General features: G+C 39.8%; 1 protein-coding gene and 1 long non-coding RNA gene across 2 annotated transcripts; both read left to right on the top strand.

Moving 5' to 3' along the window:
- Positions 1 to 1,946: 1,946 nt before the first annotated feature.
- On the top strand, positions 1,947 to 2,983 carry LOC147916761 (uncharacterized). The gene is given in 2 exon segments (XM_087432930.1): positions 1,947 to 2,253; positions 2,285 to 2,983. Coding segments are annotated over 2 exon segments (969 nt in total). The 5' UTR covers positions 1,947 to 1,983.
- A 223-nt stretch (positions 2,984 to 3,206) lies between these two features.
- On the top strand, positions 3,207 to 20,109 carry LOC147916762 (uncharacterized). Its single transcript, XR_015552434.1, has 2 exons — positions 3,207 to 4,261; positions 13,961 to 20,109. It is a non-coding gene; the product is annotated as an uncharacterized LOC147916762 (long non-coding RNA).
- Positions 20,110 to 21,588: the final 1,479 nt, after the last annotated feature.

Here is a 21,588-nt window from a genome sequence, read left to right on the forward strand (position 1 = left end):
TTTTTTTTTTTAACCACAAGAGGATTCCCTAGATGAAAATTTCTATCCACCGTTACTGTAAAAAGCTGGCCTGTTATATCTAGTCCTCTGGTGACTAGCTGGTGTCCAGGCTTGGGTATCCTATTTTGTTTTGTTGGTGTATCAGAGCCTGATGCCTTCCATTACAGTGTCGAATAACTCCTGAGCCTGCAGTGAAGGCTGAGGGCTGTGTGATAACACCACACCAGGGAACACTCAGGAACGTGTTAATGCGTTCGTAGAGTCGAAAGAGGCACTTTCCTTTGCCTTTGATTTGACAGTGCTGTGTTGACACAACTTCTCCTGCACCTTTGTGGTTCTTACCCATTTACAGCTGATTTCCACTCTGAAAGCAGTCAGGAATCCTGGACCGACTTTTTTCTATGTGACAACTAAATAGTGGGGCAGGACCTAGACCAGGTGTGGTCACTTTCAGTGACTGATGGCTACAGGACCAGAGGGGTGGACGGGGTGTGTGGGGACCCAGGAAAGAACCCTGAAATGTTGGGTAGGGAAGAGCCAGAGGCTGGAATTGAGGTAGAACTGTTATTGTGACTATATTTCTGCCATTCATACCAGGGTACCTCCAGCTGCAATAACCATCACCACCACCCCAAGTCAAAAGCAAAAATAAGCCCCCACCCTTAAGGATAAATTGTGCATAAGAGGTTTTTTTTTTTTTTTTTTTAACAAAATGCTTATTTTGGAGTAATTTTAAATCTACAGAATAGTTGCAAAGATAAGGAGCTCCTGTATACCCTTCATTGAAACAGTATTTAACATCTGATATATTTATATTTAACATCTGATATAACTACAGCACATTTGTCAAAACTAAGAAATTCACATTGGCACAATACTCTTAAACTACAGACTTTAATCTGATTTTACCATTAATGTCCTTGTACTGTTCTAGAATCCAATCCAGAATTTCACATTTGCATTTAGCATACAAGCTTTTTACATACCAAGATCTCACCCCAATTTACCATTCATAATGTTTGATTTCTCATTAGAGTATAAGCTCTAAGCTTTTTTGGTGTATGAGTTATGTATAATTCATGTATAAAGATAAAAGTTTATTCATACTGGCAATGCCCACCAGTCAAAGACTACCAAGGACACACTTATTGTGAACAACGAAGGGTTACAAGTTGCTGCAGTGACGAAGACCTCACACCACGAGGAACGACGGGGTGTCTCATGAAGGGAGTGCTGAAGAGGGCTTATTATAGTATTTGGACTAGTTTCCTGATTTTGGGGAGGGTCCAAGGAAACAAGGGTCTGTTCCAGATTGGCTGCTGTCAGAAAGCAGGGGGTAATTCAGTGATTATCTTAATTTTTATCTAGAAAGCAGGAGGAATGGAGCAGGGCTAGAGCTGTCATTGGAGAAGCAGTAGTCACTCACGTTAGCTGAAGAAGGGCTGTTTGCTCATCTTTTTGTTGCACACTGTCTTTTTATCTGTTCAGGCACTATTCAAATAGTCTTATTTTCTTCTTCCTTCCATTCTGTCAGACAGACCTCATCTGATGTCAATATTCCATCACATTGTTTATGTTCATCAGTACATCCAGGCTGGCTACCAGCCGTGGCTCTCAGGGCTGCTTTTTGCCTTAACAGTGCTGCACCTGATCATAATAAAGATGGAAAGCAAGAGGAGACTGCTTAACAGCCTTTGCTACAGAAATATGACAACTTTTGGTCCCTGATACAGCTAATTCCGACTGTGAATATGTGCCTAACAAATAACTCCTCACCAAAGGCTGACAAGGCCAGTCTGTCTTGTTCAGAGCAAAAACACAGCATGTAGCAGGAACCCAAATGAATTTGAACTGGAGCAAGCTTCTACAGCAGTAAAGGTCTTGGTGGTGACATCCTCTGTCCTAGCACTTTGTCTCAGAGGACCAGGCGCGAGGCCAAAGCTCTGCCTTCCGGAGGAACCGGGAGCCAGCTGAGGCGACTTGATGATGCGAAGTAGCCACCCAAGAGCTAGGAGCACTGTCTGCACCCGCTCCTCAAGCTCTGCCCGCGGAGCCGCCTTTATTTCACTCTGTTCTCGGTTCCCTCTTTCTCCCTCGGCAAGAAACGACTCTCATTTTCTTCTCTGACGCTGGTCTTCAATCCAGGCGTCCTCTGGGCTCACTGTGGCGGGATCTCTCAGTCAGCAACTTCAGGAGCTCAGGAGCGCTCCGCTGACCCTTGCCTTCCAAAGAACGCCTGGCCCTAGTCCCGCCGCTCGTCTCGCCGCACCGCCCCGCTCCGCAGGGCCCGGCCACCCCCGCGCCCGGCCAGCCAATAACCGGCTCCGCTCCCGGCGCGTCACAATGGCGCCCTCGCGGCCCCGCCCGGCGCGTCACAATGGCGCCCTCGAGGCCCCGTCTTCAGACGGGGGCCCGCCCTGACGTGGTCTTTGCGTCCTTCCGGCTTCGTTATGGTAGTACGACTGAGCCGCGTCTTTCTGGAGAAGAAGGTAGGGATTTGGCGAGAACCCGGAAGCGGGGCGGGGGCGCGGGCTCCCGAGGCCGCTGCTACTGGGTACTGGGGTACAGAGCCGGCCGAGGACCGGGCACGCCGAGAGCAGCAGAACTTCCGGAAGCGCCGCATGCGCACGACGGGCGGGAGTTGTGGACTTGGGCGTGCCGCGCGCCTGACCCCACCCCTCGGAAGCCCCGCCCAGGGCGCGCTGCCAGGGGTTTCCATGGTGATGGTAAACAAGCCTCAACAGCCTCAGCTACAACTGCCAAGGCCCCCGTGTTCCACCCTCCTCTAGGTGCTCAGGGGGACGACCGAGGTGCCGGGTGTGAGGAAGAGCGGGAGCGCGGAGACTCCGAGCCTGAGTTGAGGGGCGGAACGGGCGGCGGGTCCGAGGCCGAGGGCCGCACACCCGGGACCAACTGGCGACTGGGCCCTTTGGGTGTGGGGACAGCGGGGCTGAGATTTGGGGTCGAGGGAGGCGGGGTCTGAGGTCAGGGGCTGCACACCCGGGCCGACCGTGGACTGGGCTCCCCTGGGGGTGAGCACGGCGGGGCTGAGATTTGGGATGGGGCGGGGGGAGTCGTTGTGGAGGGAGCCAAGAGGATCCTTAAGTTCCAGTGGGGCAGTCGCCAGCCCACCTGGGGAGACTGAGACAAGGGGAGTCGCAAGGGGCTGAGTTTGAGGAATCCCTTCCTTAGGGCAAGGGTGTCGGGGGAGTGCTGGACGGGTGGGCATCTCAGGACCTGGAAGTATGAGACATCTGCACCAGCCTGCAGGCACACCTTCAAGGGTATTGAGACGTGGTGGGAAAGAGGTTCTTTTTACTTTAGTTTTATTTTCCTTTATTTATTAAGGCAGTTTATTTCTTAAGGCAGTACATTCATATTTTTAAAGAGTCACACACTTGTAGAAGGCTTTATTACTCAAAAACTCTTTTCTTCTCCCCATTTCCTGCTCCCTGAAGAAATATTTTCAAACCTTTAAACTTTTCTTCTCCAGGAGTTTTATTTCTTCTTCTTGTGTCTGCATCTCTTCTCTGTGCTCTTCATTCATCAGCTTCACTAAATTTCAATACATCGATCTGAAATATTTCCTCATTGATTTCCTTTGCCTCCTGGTCACACTTTTCTGCTGCATGTGTGTGCTCAGCCATTTGTTTTCTTTCCCTTTTTCTAGTCATACCCTTGACTATATTTTGCACTGGTTCCTATTTGACAACTCATCTTGGAATGAGCGTAAATTCAGCAGGTTGTAGGAGTGGGTCCAGGGCTTTGTCTCAGGCTCTTACATATTTTGTTTGTGATCAAGATTTTTGTGTGTAGTTATTTTTTCCCATTTTAAAGATAAGAAATATGATATATGAGATATATTGTAAAACATATCTCGAAGGTGTAAATAATACTACTCAACCAAGATATGTGTATCCACCACTAATCTTAAGAAATAGAACTCTACCCCTTATGACCCATTTTGTAGTCTCAGTCATCACAGCTTTCTCCCCCATCACTGTCTTGAATTTTATGCTTGTCAATTACTTGCTTTTCTTTATAATTAGACTAAAATTGTTTGTATCCCAGGAAAAAAAAAGTATTGAATAGTTTTGCCTGTCCTTGGATTCTGTATAGAAGTTGTTTTCATATGCTATGTTTTCTTTAGTGCCTTTCTTTTGTTAATCAACCTTGTCTGTTGTCTTCAAAGGATTATTCCAAGACCAAGCAAAAGCTGTAGTATTTTTTGCTGTTTCATAGTATCCCATTTAATAAGCAGGTAATCATTTTTTTCTCCACTATTCTGTTAAAGGACGTATAGGTTGTTTCCAGTTTGGGATAGTATAAACAGTGGGTGCTTTGAACCAGCATATGTCTTTTGGGGCACATGTGCCAGACTTACTTTAGGCTCTATACCTAGGGTGGAATTCCTGGGTTGTAGTGTTTGCCCACTTCATCATATAAGGAAACTTTGTTTGTTTTTTTTTCTGCAAGGATTTTTTTTTTCTTTTGTGAGGAAGATCAGCCCTGAGCTAACATCCATGCCAGTCCTCCTCTTTTTGCTGAGGAAGACTGGCCCTGGGCTAACATCTGTGCCTATCTTCCTCTACTTTATGTGGGACGCCGCCACAGCATGGCCTGACAAGTGGTGCATCGGTGCGCGCCTGGGTTTCTGAACCTGTGCCGCCAGCAGCAGAGTGCGCGCACTTAACCACTACACCACGGGGCGGCCCCAAGGACGGTTTCTAAAAGGGTTGTACAGTTTACCTTCTTAACCCAGTGGGATTGCTAGATTATATAGTGAGTAAATATTAAATTTTATAAGAAATTATCAAACTTTTCCAGAATATCTGTACTATTTTACATTCCCGTTAGCAATGTATGTGAATTACAGTTGTTTTGCATCTTCACTAGTGCTTGATATTGTCAGTTTAAAAAATTTAAATATTTATTTTAGCCATTCTATAGGGGTATATGCCATAGTTTATCCTGGCTTTAATTTGCATTTCACTAATGGTTAATAATGTTGATTATCTTTTCATGAGCTTATCTGTCATCCCTATATCCCCTTTGTAAAGTATCTGGTTAAATGTTTTCCCGTTTTTAAAAATTGGGTTGTTTCTTTCCTGTTGAGTTTTGACAGGACCTATAGGTCCAGATGTGTGATTTGCAAAATTTTCTTCCAGTTTGTAGTTTATCTTCTCTTAACAGTGTTGCAGAGCAAAAGTTTTTAATTTTGATGAAGCCAAGTTTGTCAACTTTTTTTTTCATGGTGTTTCTTGCTTTTGGTGTTATATCTAAGACCTCTTTGCATAACACTAGGTCTTGAAGATTTTTTACCTGTATTGTCTTTTAAAAGTTTTATACTTTTACATTTTACATATAAAATTCATTTTGAGGGTTTTTTTTAATGAGATATGATATGTATATATAATATGGATATACAATTGTTCCAGCACCATTTGTTGAAAAGACTACTTTTTCCACTGAATTGCTTTTGCTCCCTTTTAAAAAGCAAATGGCCATATTTTTGTGGGTCTGGATCTGCACTCTTTACTCTGTTCCATTGATTTATATGTGTATCCTTTCATCAGTAACTGCACTGTCTTCATTGTAACTTTATGCTAATTTCTAAAATTGTGTAGTATGTGTTCAACTTTATTCACCTTTTTCAAAATTCTTTGGCTATTCTAGTTCCTTTGCCTTCCCATATAAATTTTAGATTGTTTGTCTATGTCTATAAAAAATATTGCTGGGGGTTTGATAGGAAATGTGTCAAACCTATGTATCATTTTGGAGGATAATTGACGTCTATCTTTACTATGGTGAATCTTTCAATCTGTGAACACACTATGTCTGTTCATTTATTTAGATCTTCTTGGATTTCTTTCATAAGCGTTTGTAATTTTTAGCATACAAGTCCTGCATATGTTTTGTTAGATTTGTTAGATACCTAAGGAATTTTAATTTTTTTGAGCTATCATAAATGGTATCGTATTTTTAATTTAGGTTTCTACATGTTTTATTGCTAGTATGTAGAAATATAATTGATTTTTCTATGTTGATCTTGTAGTCTATGTGCTTAACTTAATAGTTCTAGGGATTTTCTGTACATTTCTTGGGGTTTTCTATGTAGCACATCATACCATCTGCAAATAGAGGTTGTTGTACTTCTTCCGTTCCAATCTGTATGCCTTTTATTTCCTTTCTTGCCTTATTTCGCTGAGTAGGACTTAGAATACAATGTAGAATTAGAGTGGTGAAGCAGACATCTTTGCCTTCTTCCTAGTCTTGGGGAGAAGCATGCAGTTTTTCACCATTAAGAGTGTTAACTGTAGTTTTTGTAGATGCTCTTTATCAAGCTGAGGTGGTTCCCCTCCATTTCTAACTTGCTGGAAGTTATCATGAATGGGATGTTGCATTTTGTCATGCTTTTTCTGCGTCGATTCATATGATCATATAATATTTCCTCTTTAACCTGATGATGTGCTGTGTTACATTGATTTTCAAATGTTGAACCAGCCTTGCCTATTCCAAACTCTATTTGGTCATGGTGTATAATTATTTTTCTATATTATTGAATTCTATTTGATAATATTTTGTGAAGGATTTAGCATCTATATTTATAGGGATATTGGTCTGGTTTTTCTTTTTTTTTTCCCATGTCTTTGGGTTTGGTATCAGGGTATAATACTGACCTCACTGAATGAGTTGGAGAAGTGTTTCCTCCTTTTCTGTTTTCTGAAAGAGATTGTTTAAAGTTGGTTTTAGTTCTTTAAATATTTGGTATAGCTTTCCAGTGAAACCATCTGGGTCTGGAGATTTTGGGGGGAGTATTTAAATTACAAATTCAATTTCTTTAATAATTATATAGCTGTTCAAATTATCTGGGTTGGGTGAGCTGTGGTAGTAGCTTTTTGAGGAATTGGTACATTTCGTCCAAGTTGCCAAATTTATGAGAGTAGAGTTCTTTATGGTTTTCCCATGTTACCCTTTGAGGTTGTTTTGCCAAAATTGGAATATTTTCAGTCATTATTTCTGTGGGTACTTTCTAGCCCCATGTTCTTTTTCCTTCCCTTCTGGAACTCCCATATGTTAGATCTTTTGCTACAGTCCCACAGGTTCCTGAGGTTCTGTTCATTTTTGCTGCTCTATTTTCTCTCTGTCATTCAGATGGGGTAATTTCTCTTATTCTGTATTCAAATTCCCTGATTTTTTCCCCCTCTATTGGCTACATTGTGCTTTTGAGCCCATCTAGTAAGTTTTTTTATTTTGATAATTATATATATATATTTTCTTTCTTTTTTTCCTTTTCTTGAGGAAAATTGGCCCTGAGCTAACATCTGTGCCAGTCTTCCTCTATTTTGTATGTGGGTTGCTGCCACAGCATGGCTTGACAAGTGGTGTAGGTCCGTACCCAGGATCTGAACCCACAAATCTGCGCTGCCAAAGCAGAGTGCGCCGAACTTAACCACTACGCCTCTAGGCTGGCCCCAGTAATTATATATTTTAGTTGTAGAATTTCTACTCGGTTCTTTAAATCTTCTGTTTCTTTGCTGAGTTGTACTTTTTCAGTTGTTCCTAACGTTCATAATTGCTCATTGAAGCATTTTTGTGATGGCTGCTTTAAAATTCCTGTCAGATATTCCAGACATTGGTGTTGATGTCTTTTTGGTTTTCTTTTCTCATTCAAGTGGGTATTTTCCTGGCTCTTGGTATGATTAGTTTTTTTATGATGGTTTATTGGATCCTAGACATTTTGAGCATTTTCATGAGACTATGGCTCTTACTTAAATCTGTTTTTACTAGGTTTTCTCTGACACCATGTTGTCAAGGGAAAGGAAGGTGCTACTTCATTACTACCAGCTATGGTGGAAGTCCAGTTTCTCTACTTGGCCTCTGTTGACAGTCTAGGGATGGGGAATGGGATGGGGAATGGGAAGGTGCCTCATTCTAGTGGACTAGGGTGGCTGTCAGGTTCCCTACTGGACCTTCAATGACAGCACCTTGGCCCAGGAGGGTGCTGTGTTGCAGGCTGGCGAGGGTGGAAGTCTACGCTTCTTATTAGGCTTTGCTAATATGGGTCGGGGTGGCGTCATGCTTTTTTTCTGTGGAGTTTGGCTGGAGTAGGGTGGTTACTGTCTAAAGGTTTTTTTGTCTTGCAAAGTTGCCCCTTCCCTCGTTCTTTGTCTTGAAAGAGCAGGCTTTTCTTAGGTTTTTTAAAACCTGCACCCATTGACATTTTCAGATTGCTGGCTTCTCTAACACCCAGTCTGGAATATATAAGGCAAAAGGAAAACCCAGGGAACCCAACATGTAATTTCCTGGGTCCCAAGATTCCTTCTTGGTCTGCCATTTTCTCTTGACCTTTCAGTCTTGTTATGTTTGTTTATATAATGTTCAGGATGTTTAGCTGTACTTAGTAGACTATGAAGTAGTATCTGCTCCATCTTGTCCTGAACTGGAAGCTTTGCCTTCATTTTTGAAAGGTATTTTTGCTATCTCTAGAATTAGAGCTTGACAGTTTTTTCTTTCAGTACTTTAAAGATGTCACTCCACTATCTTCGCTCTTGCATTGTTTCTGGTGAGAAATCTGATGTCATGGTTACATATGTTCTTTAACATGTCTGTTTTTTCTGGCTGATTTAAGATTTTTTATAATCACTTGTCTTGAGCAATTTGATTATGATATTCTTTGGTATAGTTTTCTTCATTTTTCTTTTGTTTAGGGTTTATTGAGCTTCTTGAAAGTGTAGGTTTATAGTTTAAGTGTGGAAAGTTTTAGGCCATCATTTCTTCAAATATTTTTTCTGTCCCCCTGCCCCTCCCCTTATCTATATATTAGTCTGCTTGAAGTCATCACACAGCTCACAGATGTTCTTTTCATTTGGGGGAGGATATTTTTTGAGAAATGAACTTGATTGTCTTCAAGTTCAGTAATCTTTTCTTCTGCAATGTCTAATCTGTTGTTCATCCCATCCAATGTATTTTTCATCTCATATTATAGTTTTTATTTCTAGAAGTTTGACTTGGGTCTTTTTATATCTTTCATGCCTGGACTTAACTTTTTGAACACACGGAATACAGTTATAGTAATTGTGTTTATGTCCTTTTCTGCTAATTCTAATGTCTGTGTCAGTTCTGGATCAGTTTCAATTCACTGATTATTCTCCCCTTTACAGATCACATTTTCTTGCCTGTTTTCGTGCTTGGTAATCTTTTATTGGATGTTAGGCACTGTGAATTTAACTTTGTTGGATGCTGGATATTTTGTGTTCCTGTAATCCTTGTTGTCTTGACATGAGTATAGCCATGTTGGGCTGTTCCATTGACCTACAGCCACCAGCACACAAAGAAATATAAAGCTGCTTTCTGTGCGGTGGGAACTGGCCTTTTTCCTGGGAACTGGCCTTTCTCTCACAGAGATAGATACAATTTGTAAAAATTTCAAGGTCCTTTGGGCATCGCAGCCCAGGGCAGACTGGCCATCTGTGCCGGGCTGGGACTATAACCAGGGAAAACAATGCACGTAAACAACTGCTGGACTGGGACGATAGCCAGGAGGCTCAGTGCACGTACGCCTCTGATAACCATTTGTGCATGGGAACACTGAATACTTGCTGTGTAAACTCTGTTTACTCTGGAAACTACTGATGCTATATAAACTGCTGGAAATTGAGGCCTGGTGACAGTCTCACCTGTGGAGGGGACGCTTGCCCAGGACCTCTGATGATCAGATTCCCACCCAGCCATGTCAATTGAAGAGACTCTCCCCAGCAGTGGGGCGTGGATGTTGTGAGTAACCAATCTGATGTGTTCTCTTTTCAGTCACCCTGGTGTTTCTCTTTACGGTTGATTTGTGTCATTTCCCTTCAGTCGATCTGGTGTTTCCCTTTCTGATCGATCTGATGTTTTTCCCTCTTATGACCTATTCGAATCTGCTGCTATCTCAGTCGATCTGGTGTTTCTCTTTCTGATTGAGCTGGTGTTTTTCACTCTTATTATTTGACCTATTCAGATCTGTTTGCGGACTATTGCCTTTACTCTCCTCTATATAATAAAATATACTTTCAGTCCATTTGTTTGGCGTGGAAGTTTTCTTTTACGTCTCCAATCGAATCCCTCGAACCTCTCAAAACCCTTCTTGAGCTTATTCTGGGATATAGTTAAGTTACTTGAAAACAGTTTGATCCTTTTTGGTCTTCATCTTATTTTTAAGATTTGTTAAGCAGGTCCAAGGCAGTGCTCAGTCTAGGGTTAATTATTCCCTACTACTGAGGCAAGATCTTCCTGAGTACTCTACCCAGTGGGCCATGAATTATGAAATTTTCCAGTCTGCTTCCTTGAAATAGGCACTATTCCAGGCCCTGAGTGAGTGCTATGCACTGTGCCCTCTAATGCTTTTGAATGGTTCTTTCCCCAGACCTAGGTAATTTCCTTACATACACATACTGATCATATACACATAGTGCTCTGCTGAATGCTCGAGGGAGACCCTCTGCTGATCTCTGGGGTTTTCTTTCTCTATAGCCCTCTTCTCTCTGGTACTCCATTCTATGAACTCTAGCTGCCTTGGTCTCCCCAGACTGTCAAATCTCTCTCTTCAACTGAGGGAGTCCACCAGGCTCTGCCCCAGTTTTTTCTCCCTGCAACATGGTCAAAAGATTTCTCAAGGCGGTAAGCTGGGGCAGTTGTAGGGCTCATCTCATTTGTTTCCTTTCTCTCCTTTGTTGCCTGATGTCCATCATCTTGGAAATCTTTTTTTCCTTATATTTTGTTAACTTTTTTGATCATTTTGGGTGGAAAGGTTAATCTGGTTTCTGATACTCCATCTTGCCTAGGAGTGGAAGTCCTCCATATTTTTTTATTGTTTACATAAATCCTTGTGTTATTTATCTGCTTTTAAATTTGGACTGGGGTACAGAATGGTGAGTGAATTTTTTTTCTTGGTTTTACAAGACTCTATGGTCCATTTTGTTATATTTAGGTATTTATTCCCCATTTCCTATTTCCATTCTCTGACCTCAAGGCAACAGTTCTAATTTGTATTATGTATATCCTTTTATTTATATGTGAACTTGTAAACTGTATAATTTGTTTTCTAAGCATTTATTTGCAATGCACATGACTAATCTTCTGGTGGTGAATTTGTTCATTTGTCCCCCAGCACAATATTTTCACATCTGACCATGTTGCTGTGTGATAGTTATTCTATTCAGACTGCTTCTTACTGATACTTGCTCTTCTACCACTATAATGTGCCTCCCTTGGACCTGGCCTGGTGGTGTAGTGGTTAAGTTCGCATGCTCTGCTTCAGCGGCCCAGGGTTCGGATCCTGGGTGCGGACCTACACACCACTCATCAAGCCATGTTGTGGTGGTGTCCCACCTACAAAATAGAGGATGATGGGCACAGATGTTAGCTCAGGGACAATCTTCCTCAAGCAAAAAAGAAGAAGATTGGCAACAGATGTTAGCTCAGGGCCAATCTTCCTTACCAAAGAAAAAAAAACTATGTGCCTCCCCACGTTTCACTTGCAGGCAGGATTGCTAGGTCATGGTTTATATGTGTGCATACCCCACCTCCTATTCAGTATATCCTATGTGGAAATTACTGACAATCTTAATTTTAGAATTTTATTTTATTTTAAAAAATGTATATTGATTTAGACTTAGCAATATGTTGTATACTTTTCTGCCATAACTATTGTTTATTTGCATCATATTTTCCTTTTAGAATCAGTTTTTTATTTTGATAGATTACATCCTCTCATAATTCTTAAAAATAGTTTTCATGTATCAAAATAAATCTGCATTTAGGCCTTACTTGATTGATTTCTTTTCTAATTGAGAATTTTAGGATAGACATTATATTCCCTTAGCATGTAGAAGCCATTGCTCTCTTGTATTCTTACAAACATTGTTGCTGATGTGATTCTGATTCCTTTCTAGAGCTGACAAAAATTTAGATTTTCCACCTTTGGTTTAAAAAATTTATATGTTCTTCGTTCATTTTTACTTTAACCAAAATTTGTTATAAGGATAAAGCTGGAGGTTGCTTATGACCACAAGGCATTAGAGCAATTATTTTATTGGTTCTGTTAATCATAAAAAATATTAAAGCATAGGCAGGGAATTAAAAATTAGAAAGTTTGATCATCAAGGTGAAATTCAGCTTCCATCATTAGTCATACTCTGTGTAAATATACCTCCTGTCACAAACAAGGAAACCAGTATTATTGGTTAAGTGTAACAGGTTTTATTATAATTAACAGTTATAACTAAGACTATTACAGAGGAGTTTCTTATAATCAATTGACTAAATTTTATCATGACATTATAAGGCACTTGTACCTTAACTTGACAATATTTATATTCCCAGTATGTTCAAGGCATCTGAATTATATATATCCTCCTCCTTTAGTCATATAGTAATACATGTAATCTATGGACTCATATTTTTCTCCAGTTTGGAGAAATTATCTTGCTACTGTTGGAGTATTACCCCAAATTTATTCTCTTTTCTCTTGTTCTAGAATATTCAGTTGGTTATTAAAAATTATGTTAGAAATTATAGCTTGGTCCCTTAAAACTAAAGCTCACACTTACTCTTTTCTTTTGCACTGCATTTGAGATCATTGATCTTCCAGCTCACCATTTCACTCTACAAATTATCCTCTTTTCTCCTACTTCCTTAATATTGTGAGCCTTTTCTTTTTCAGATTTTGACACTATTTTTTTTTTTTTTGTGAGGAAGATCAGCCCTGTGCTAACTCCTGCCAATCCTCCTCTTTTTTTGCTGAGGAAGACTGGCCCTGGGCTAACATCTGTGCCCATCTTCCTCCACTTTATATGGGATGCCACCACAGCATGGCTTTTCAAGCGGTGCATCAGTGCACGCCCAGGATCCGAACCAGTGAACGCCGGGCCGCTGCAGTGGAGCACACGCACTTAACTGCTTGCGCCACCGGGCTGGCCCCTTGACACTATTTTTAATATCCAAGACTACTGATTGTTCTTTTTGATAAAGGATATTTCTTCTTTTACAGGTGTCTTAATCTCTCATATTTCTCTGAATATATTAGGCATACATCTTTCAAAATCTCCTATTTGCTGTTTTGGGTTAGTTTTCTTCAATGTTAGCTTTTGTTTTTTCAGTTGGGTGATTCTTTTTGGGGTGTTGGTTATCCTCAGTTGTTGTATGAGAGTCCCTGCTGGCTTGACTAAGTACTCTGTTTATCTATACCCTTTATTGGTAAGAGGATGGGATGTGGTGTGGGTTGTGGGTGCCAGGAGACTATAATGATGTGGGATTGCCAAGTTATCTTGGCTGCTGCCAGATGCCAAGGATACTTTCCTGCCTTACTGGTCACACTCACTGTGCCAGCCTAGGAGTGGACCCACAGTGGCTTTCCAGCCCTCTGAACACAAGGAGCAGGGAGCCCTAGAACTCAGACTATTCCTGGAGCTTCTTGCATCTTTTCCAGCTGTCATGTCCTGCAGGTTCTGAACCATGGATCTAACACTCCATCTTTATTGAATTACGCAAAATTCTATGTCCACTGAGGGTAACCCTTCTCTTTTTCTAGCAATGATACCCATTTATATTTATAAAATATCTTTTGTCATTTTTATGTTTTTTTCGGTCAGAGAGCTTACTGCAATATGTGCTGAGTGCTGTTTTGATTCAGTTCAATTGTGCACACTCTATTAGTAATATTAGTTCAGTTGTGCACACTCTGTTAGTAATATTAAATAGTGCTTATAGGTGGGGTGGGGGCGTCTGTACAAGCTTTGGAATCAGAGAGACTTGGGACTAAATCTCAGCTCTAAAACATATTTGGTATTTGTTAAGTTGCTTTATATAATCTCACTCATTCTTACCTTCCTCATATATAAAATGGGGAAAATAATGTTTATTACATATTCTTGTCATATATATTAAATGAAAAATTATGTCGTTTTTGCTCTGTTTTCAGCTACAAAAAGTTGCACTCAAGCTAGTTTGATGCCTGCCTTGTCAAGTGTCCCTGATGCTTGGTCCTGAAGGCAATAAAGGATTGGTGGCCCAGTTCACCCTGGTGCTGTCTGCTGAGATGTTCAGAATTTCCAAAATTGAAGATGGGCATCAGGTGATCATTTCATCTTTTGTTGACTTTAATCGGAAGGTTATATTAAATAGCCTGAAAAAAGACAGAGAAACCATGGGACACAGATAGACTGAAGTATTCAAGTCCCACAGAACTGAAGCAGATGGATGTTGAAGCATAGTGACACATAAAGTATTAGTCAAGGCAGGTCAAGTTGATACAGCTAGTTTTATAGGAAAACTCCACTGATTTCAGTCTAACCTTAAAAAGGGAACCCAGAAACAATGAACAGCTATTATTATAGAAGTGGAAGCTGTGTAACCAATTTGCACCATAAACTTGTGAAATCAGTATTTAAAAAAAAAATGCAAGTATTTTGTAATGCCTCAAAGTGCCTCTTGCATTTTGAGTTTATATTGTAGTAGCATACCTCAGCACTTATATGTATGTAGTGAAGAAATTTCAGTTATGTGAAATATAACTTTTATACCAGGTTGCTATAAACACATTTGAGAGACATGCTTTTGAAAAATTCACGTAAAGGTGTTAGATCCATAATTTTTAAAAAATTTGATTTTTTTCATTCTAATCTCTCTCTTTTTTTTTTTTTTCCATTTATAGACCTGTAAGGTAAGTTAAGATTTTGCAATTATACTTGAAAATTGAAACATAATACTAATACTGTAAGGTTTTGGTCTTTGTAATTATATGAAATTGTGAAGCCTTAATTTAAAGCTCTCTTTTTACTGTTCATTTTAGGTGTGTTTTGCTAAGTGAAACATTTAACTAAAATTTTTGTTATCTAATTAAATTATTTTTCACAGAAAGACTCACTGGACTTAGGATATAGACGTGCTTGTGGCCAAGATTTATTACAGCATAAGGATGCAAATTGTAAAAAAATGTGTGGGGTGAAGTCCAGAAGAAACCAGACATGAGCCTCCCAGAGTCCTCTCTTAGTGGAGTCACACAGAATGCACTTAATTCCCCAAGCAACAAGCTGCGAGAACTTGTGTGAAGTCTTGTCTGCCAGGGAAGCTCACCTGAGGCTAGGAGTCCATGGTCTTTCTAGGGGTCAGTTATGGAGGCATATAGTGCCTGTGTGACTGATGGCAGTCACTGAAATTCCAGATGCCCAGAAGGAAAGCAGGTGTTCAGAATACGCCACATTGTTTGTTGGTTTAGGCATAGTGAGCCACTCTTATCATTTAGGGAAAGTTTTATATGAGCGTAGGCAGCTGTTTACCAGGCAAGTTCTCACGTGCCAGTCAAGGGCCAGCCTTGTAAGCAGGCCTTTCTAAGAAGAGCAGGCTCAGGCCTGCTATGTTAACTCTTTTTGACACAAAACATAAATGGCAGAAGCACACCAATTAAATGACAGAGGTTGTTAGATGTATTAAAAAAAATGACTCAATGTCTATAAGAAAGTCTATATAGATAGCTTTTTTTTGTGTGTGTGTGTGAGAAAGCTGGACCTGAGCTGACATGTGTTGCCAGTCCTCTTCTTTTTGCTGAGGAAGATTGGCCCTGAGCTAACATTGTGCCCATCTTCTTCCATTTTGGTATGTGGGATGCTGCTACAGCATGGCTTGATGAGTGGTGCATTGGTCTGCGCCTGGGATTCGAATCTGCAAACCCTGGGCTGCCGAAGTAGAGTGCACAAACTTAACCACTATGCCACTGGGCTGGCCCCTATATAGATAGTTTTAAAGATAAAGGGATGGAAAAAAGATATAATGTGCAAACGGTAAACAAAAGAAACCTGAAGTGACTGTGATACCAGACAAAGTAGACTTCTGAACAATGAAAATTACCAGAGATAAAGAGAAACAGTATATAATGAAAAAAAGAACTGAGTAGCCAAAACTATTTTGAAAAAGAAGAATAAAGTTGGCATGATCATACTACCCAGGGTTAAGACTTACTATAAAGCTATAGGAATCAATATAGTATGGTGTTGGTGAAAGGATTGATAGATTAGTGGAACAGGATAGAGTCCAGAAATTGACACAAACATGGCCCATTGATTTTTGACAAAGATGCAGCAATTCAATGGAAAAAGGGTAATCTTTAACAAATAAGTGCTGGAATAACAAATAACTGGCGATATCCACATGCAAATAAAATAAGCCCCACCTGAAACCTCATACCTTATATGTTAACTCAGAATGTATCACAGATCCAAATATAAAACTATAAAATGATTTATTGGTTAAACCCCTTAGGACCATGTTGAAGTAATAGCATTTGAAATATAGTCTAAGAATACTTCCCTTATGGTTTTTTTAACCTCAGTATTATCACCACCACTGTTTTGTATTACAAGTGAGGAAACAGAGACAAATAGATTAGTAATTTAAGGGCACACAGCTTGTAGGTGTGTCTTGCAGTAATGGTTTATGAGGGATTTGTGTGACAAAAGTGATGGTGAAGAAAGGGGAAGGAAGCAAATGTTTTAGAAGACTTTCTCAAGAGAGTCTCTGGATTTTGGAAACTTGGTGCTTCTCCTGCTGATTCTGTTAATAAATCACACAATTGCCTATCTGTATGGTATTGCCTCTTCTATTCCTTGGCAACACTGCCTCGAAAGAGACACTGTGATCCATGGCCTGGGAAGGTAAAGAGGTTCATCCTCCTGGTTGTCTGTGTCAGTTGTCCTGAGATTGTACCCAGCTGGACTGCCCACTGCTCAGTCACTCTGCCCTTACCGTACCCCACTTAAGAAGCTCTGTTTTGTATCTCTCCACACCATTTCTAGTTTGTCCTTATAAATGTCATGCTTTTCTTAGTAAGTTACATCTTGATACTTATATATTTATTGCAATACAAATAGAATTTCATCATATTTTATCAAATTACTGTTGGTGAACAGGGAAGTTTTCAGATGATTTGCTTAAATAGTTCAAATGTCCCAATAGTGTTTCAGTAGTTTTTCCCCTTAGTTTGGTTTTCAATTCGTTTTTAGAACTTAATCTCTTGTTAATAGGTATTCCACTTTTGTTTCTTGAATTATTGCATTAATAAGAATGTTGGGGGGCCGGCCCAGTGGCATAGCGGTTAAGTTCGCACAATCTGCTTTGGTGGCCTGGGGTTCGTGGGTTCGGATCCTGGGCGTGGACAGATGCACTGCTTATCAAGCCATGCTGTGGTGTTGTCTCACGTAAAGTAGAAGATGGGCACGATGTTAGCCCAGGGCCAATCTTCCTCAGCAAAAAGAGCAAGATTGACAACAGATGTTAGCTCAGAGCCAGTCTTCCTCAAAAAAAAAGAATGTTGTGATAATATTAGTAATAGCGATACTAAATATCCTTGTTTTCTTACCAGTTTTAATTTGGTGGAGTTCTTTTAGTGTGTCGTCATTAGGTAAAATATTATATGGGGCTATCTAAAACCTTTAGTTTTGTTACACGATTATATTATCTACCTGCTCCTTTTCTAAAATCGTGTTCAAAGCCTCGTGGCATACCATCTATGGTCTAGTCACAAAATCTCTGTTTTGGTTATTATCTCAATAAAATTCAGAGAGGTGATTTACCATTCAATTATTCCTCTGAGATTTTCTACTTCCTGACATCATCCTTGATCCACGGTAGTCATACAGTCTACTTACATTAATTTTCTAGGGCTGCTGTACATATTGCCACAAACTTGGTGGCTTAAAAAGAAAATTTATTCTCTCACAGATCTAGAGGCCAGAAGTCTGACATCAAGATGTCAGTAGAGTTGGCTCCTTCTGTAGGTTCTGAGAGGGAGTCCATTCCAGTCCTCTCTCCTCGCTTCTGGTGGCTGCTGGCAATCTTTGGTGTTCCTTGGCTTGGAGCTGCCCTCCAGTCCCTGCCACCGTCTTCACATGGCCTTTTCCTCTGTGGATCTCTTCTCTTTTTCTGTCTCATAAAGACACCTGTCATTGGATTTAGGGCCCACCCTAATCTAGGATAATCTCATCTCGAGATCCTTACTTTACTTACACCTGTGACCTTATTTTAAATAAGGTCACCTTCACAGGTTCTAGGGGTTAGGACTTGGACATATCTTTTTGGGAGGCCACTATTCAACGCGCTACACTTCTCATCTGTTTACTAAATGTAACAACTTGCCTGAGCCCCTCTTTTGGTCAGGAATGGTGCCAGGCTCTGGAGATGGGAAGGTGAGTAAGAGTGATGCCTTTACTATCCCATAGTCTAATTCCAAGAAAAGATACAAAAACCCTCACACACTTCTAATGAGATATGCTCAGTACAATGAGGAGATTAATACAAATCTTGTGGAAACACAGATTAGGATGCTCACAAAGGTATTCCTTGAAAAGGTAATGTCTGTCTAAAACTGCCCTGTCCAATATGAAGCCACATGTGGCTGTTGAGCACTTGAAATGTGGCTAGTGTGACTAAGGAACTGAATTTTTCCTTTTAATTTTTTCTTTTTTTTTTTTTTAGGTGAGAAAGATTCTTCCTGAGCTAACATCTGTTATCTTCCTCTTTTTTTTTTGTCTTGAGGAAGATTAGCCCTGAGCTAACATCTGTGCCAGTCTTTGTCTATTTTGTATGTGGGATGCTTCCACAGTGTGGCTGATGAGTGGAGCAGGTCTGCACCTGGGATCCGAACCCGCGAATCTGGGCTGCCAAAGTGTGTGTGGAACTTCAACTACTTGGCCACAGGGCCAGCCCCCCTTTTAATTTTAATGTAAGTTGAAATACAGATACTCGATTCAGTTATTGGAAAACTCTTAAATGTGTCTGGAATAACTTGGTATGCAAATATATTTTTTCAATAGTGAATTTTATTAAATCTAAATGTAGATCAAGAATTCCTGATGAAAATTTAGCATCTGAATTGAGACACTCTTAAGTGTAATATACACGGCAGATATTGAAGACTTAGTACAAAAAAAAGGCTCAGGCATTTCCTCATCTATGAAATGTGATTGACAGCACCTGCACTGTGATGATCCTACAAGCAATCTATTTGAAGGAGCATTGTCAATTGCAAATTTTACATCATTTTGTTACTGGAGCATTTACAAAGGCTACTAATTAATGGTAGGGTGGAAGAGAGGAGGAGTACTAGAAAAGAGTTCCTGCGTCACAAAGTAGAAACTACGCTGGTTCTCTAAGGAGCCGGATAGTGGTGTGGTAACGACGAGGGACCACGGGGCACTACAGGATCTGCTTCCGAGCCCCGCTGTCTGATCTCTTCTTCCTGTCTTACTTTCCTCCAGTCCCACTGGCCTCTTTACTGTCTCTAGATCACACCAATCATGCTTGCCGTGATCTTCTCCCAGGTACCAGCATGCCTCACTCCCTTATTTCCTTCAGATCTCTGCTCAAATATGACTTTTATCACAGAGGCTTTCCTCTGGGTCCTACATAAAATGCCCCACCACTTTCACCCTACATCAATCTTCATCCCTTTAGTCTGCTTTATTTTACTTCACTACCACATGACATACTCATTGTTATTTTCTTCCCATTAAAACAAGTTCCATGAGAGCATGAACTTTGTCTCTTATTTATTGCTTCAGCCCTAGAAGCTGTAGTATATAGATGTAAACGAGTGAATAGATTGGGCTAGGAGCAGAGTAGCTGGGTTCCAGTCCATCCTAACTATGTTAACATGGACAAGTCTGTCAATTCTTGCATTTCACTTTTCTCATTTGTAAATAAGAGATGATACCAGTTTTATTTTTCACTCAGAGTAGTTGTGAAGATTAATGGAAGAAGGGGGAAACTTATTTATGAGCATCTGCTACTGGGAATGCATTGCTGCAAGTAATTTGCATATATTATCTAAACCCCATATCAGCCTGATAAAATGGATATTAGTATTCCCATTTTACAAATTAAGAAATCGAGGCTCAAAGAGTTTGTGACTTGTAAAACCAAAGTGATGAAAGTGTGTGAAATAAATATTAGAGATATAAAACTCTTTGCAATAAAGAATGAAAAGTACTTCAGTAATTTTTATATTGATTACATGTTGAAATGATAATATTGTGAATATGTTTAAATAAAATATGTTATTAAAGTTAATTTTGCCTATTTCTTGTTACTTTTTTAATGTGGCCACTACAAAATTTTAAATTACATGTACGGCTCTCATTATATTTCTGTTGGACAGCACTGCTGCATCTAAAATGATGAAAGGGAATCAGGGAGGAAGCAATATTTCACAGAGGAGAAAGAAGTATTATTGATTATGATAATTAGTTTATTGAATGAATGTACAGATTAAGTTTTACCCCAGTGTCCTATTCTTGTTAGTTTCCCTTTTTTGTTTTAATGACTAGGAATGTGGAAGGGTAAGAAGGAAGAGTATTTGCAAATAGTCTCATTGGAAATTTTTTGGTATGGGGAGCAATCAAAGCAACAGTCAGCCTTTCTCTCCAGGGGAATTTTACTGAAGCTAGGACCATAATTCTTAATGTATACTGAGTGAGCAGTCTGAAAAAAATTAAAAATTTGATAATATCTCTAGATGTTTTTGAAACCAGGGATGGAGAGTTATGGAATATATAGACAGTGAGCAACTGAAAAAGCAATCAGCCCATTAAGTGGATTGATCCATACTCTATTCTATAATATAACTCTGAAAACCTAGAGTTTGGAAATATATTCTTTCTTTTTCTAGTAATCTCTTTATTTTGTGTGTCTCAATCTCTTGCACATACACAACCCGACTTTTAAACATTTCTTGGTTCACACACATATAAACTCTTGGAGTTTATATTTTCCTTTTAAATTTTATAGTCTGAATTATTTTACTTTAAAAAAATTATTTTCTTTCATTGTGGTAAAATATATATAATGTAATATTTGCCATTTTAACCATTAAGTGTACAGTTCAGTGGCATTTACATGCACATTGTGCAACCATCACCACCATTCATCTCCATAACTTTTAATTGCGGTAAAATACATATAACATAACATTTATCATCTTAACCATTTTTAAGTGTACAGTTCAGAAGTATTAAGTACATTCACATTGTTGTGCAACCAATCTCTAGAACTCTTTCATCCTGCAATACTGAAACGCCACACCCATTAAGCAACTCCCCATTTCCCCTTCCAGCCCCTGGCAACCAGCATTCTACTTAGTTGCTATGAATTTGCCTATTCTAGGTACCTCATATAAGTGGAATTATACAGTATTTGTCCTTATGTGTTTGTCTTATTGCACTGAGCATAATGTCCTCAAGGTTCATCCACATTGTAGCATGCGTTAGAATTTCCTTCCTTTTTAATGTTGAATATTACATTGTATGTATGTACCCCATTTTGTTTATCTCTTCACCCACTGATAAACACTTGGGTTGCTTCCACTTTTTGTTAATAATACTGCTATGAACATTAGTGTACAAATATCTGAGTCCCTGTTTTCAATTCTTTTGGGTATATACCCCGAAGGGGTACTGCTGGATCATATGGTAGTTCTGTTTTTAATTTTGGGGAGAACTGCCATACTGTTTTCCATAGTGGCTGCATTGTATTACATTTCCACCAGCAATGCACAAGGGT

Source organism: Ceratotherium simum, chromosome 6 (genome assembly GCF_057802395.1).
Source record: "Ceratotherium simum simum isolate JZ-2026a chromosome 6, ASM5780239v1, whole genome shotgun sequence".
In the NCBI taxonomy this organism is placed as follows: Eukaryota; Metazoa; Chordata; class Mammalia; order Perissodactyla; family Rhinocerotidae; genus Ceratotherium; species Ceratotherium simum.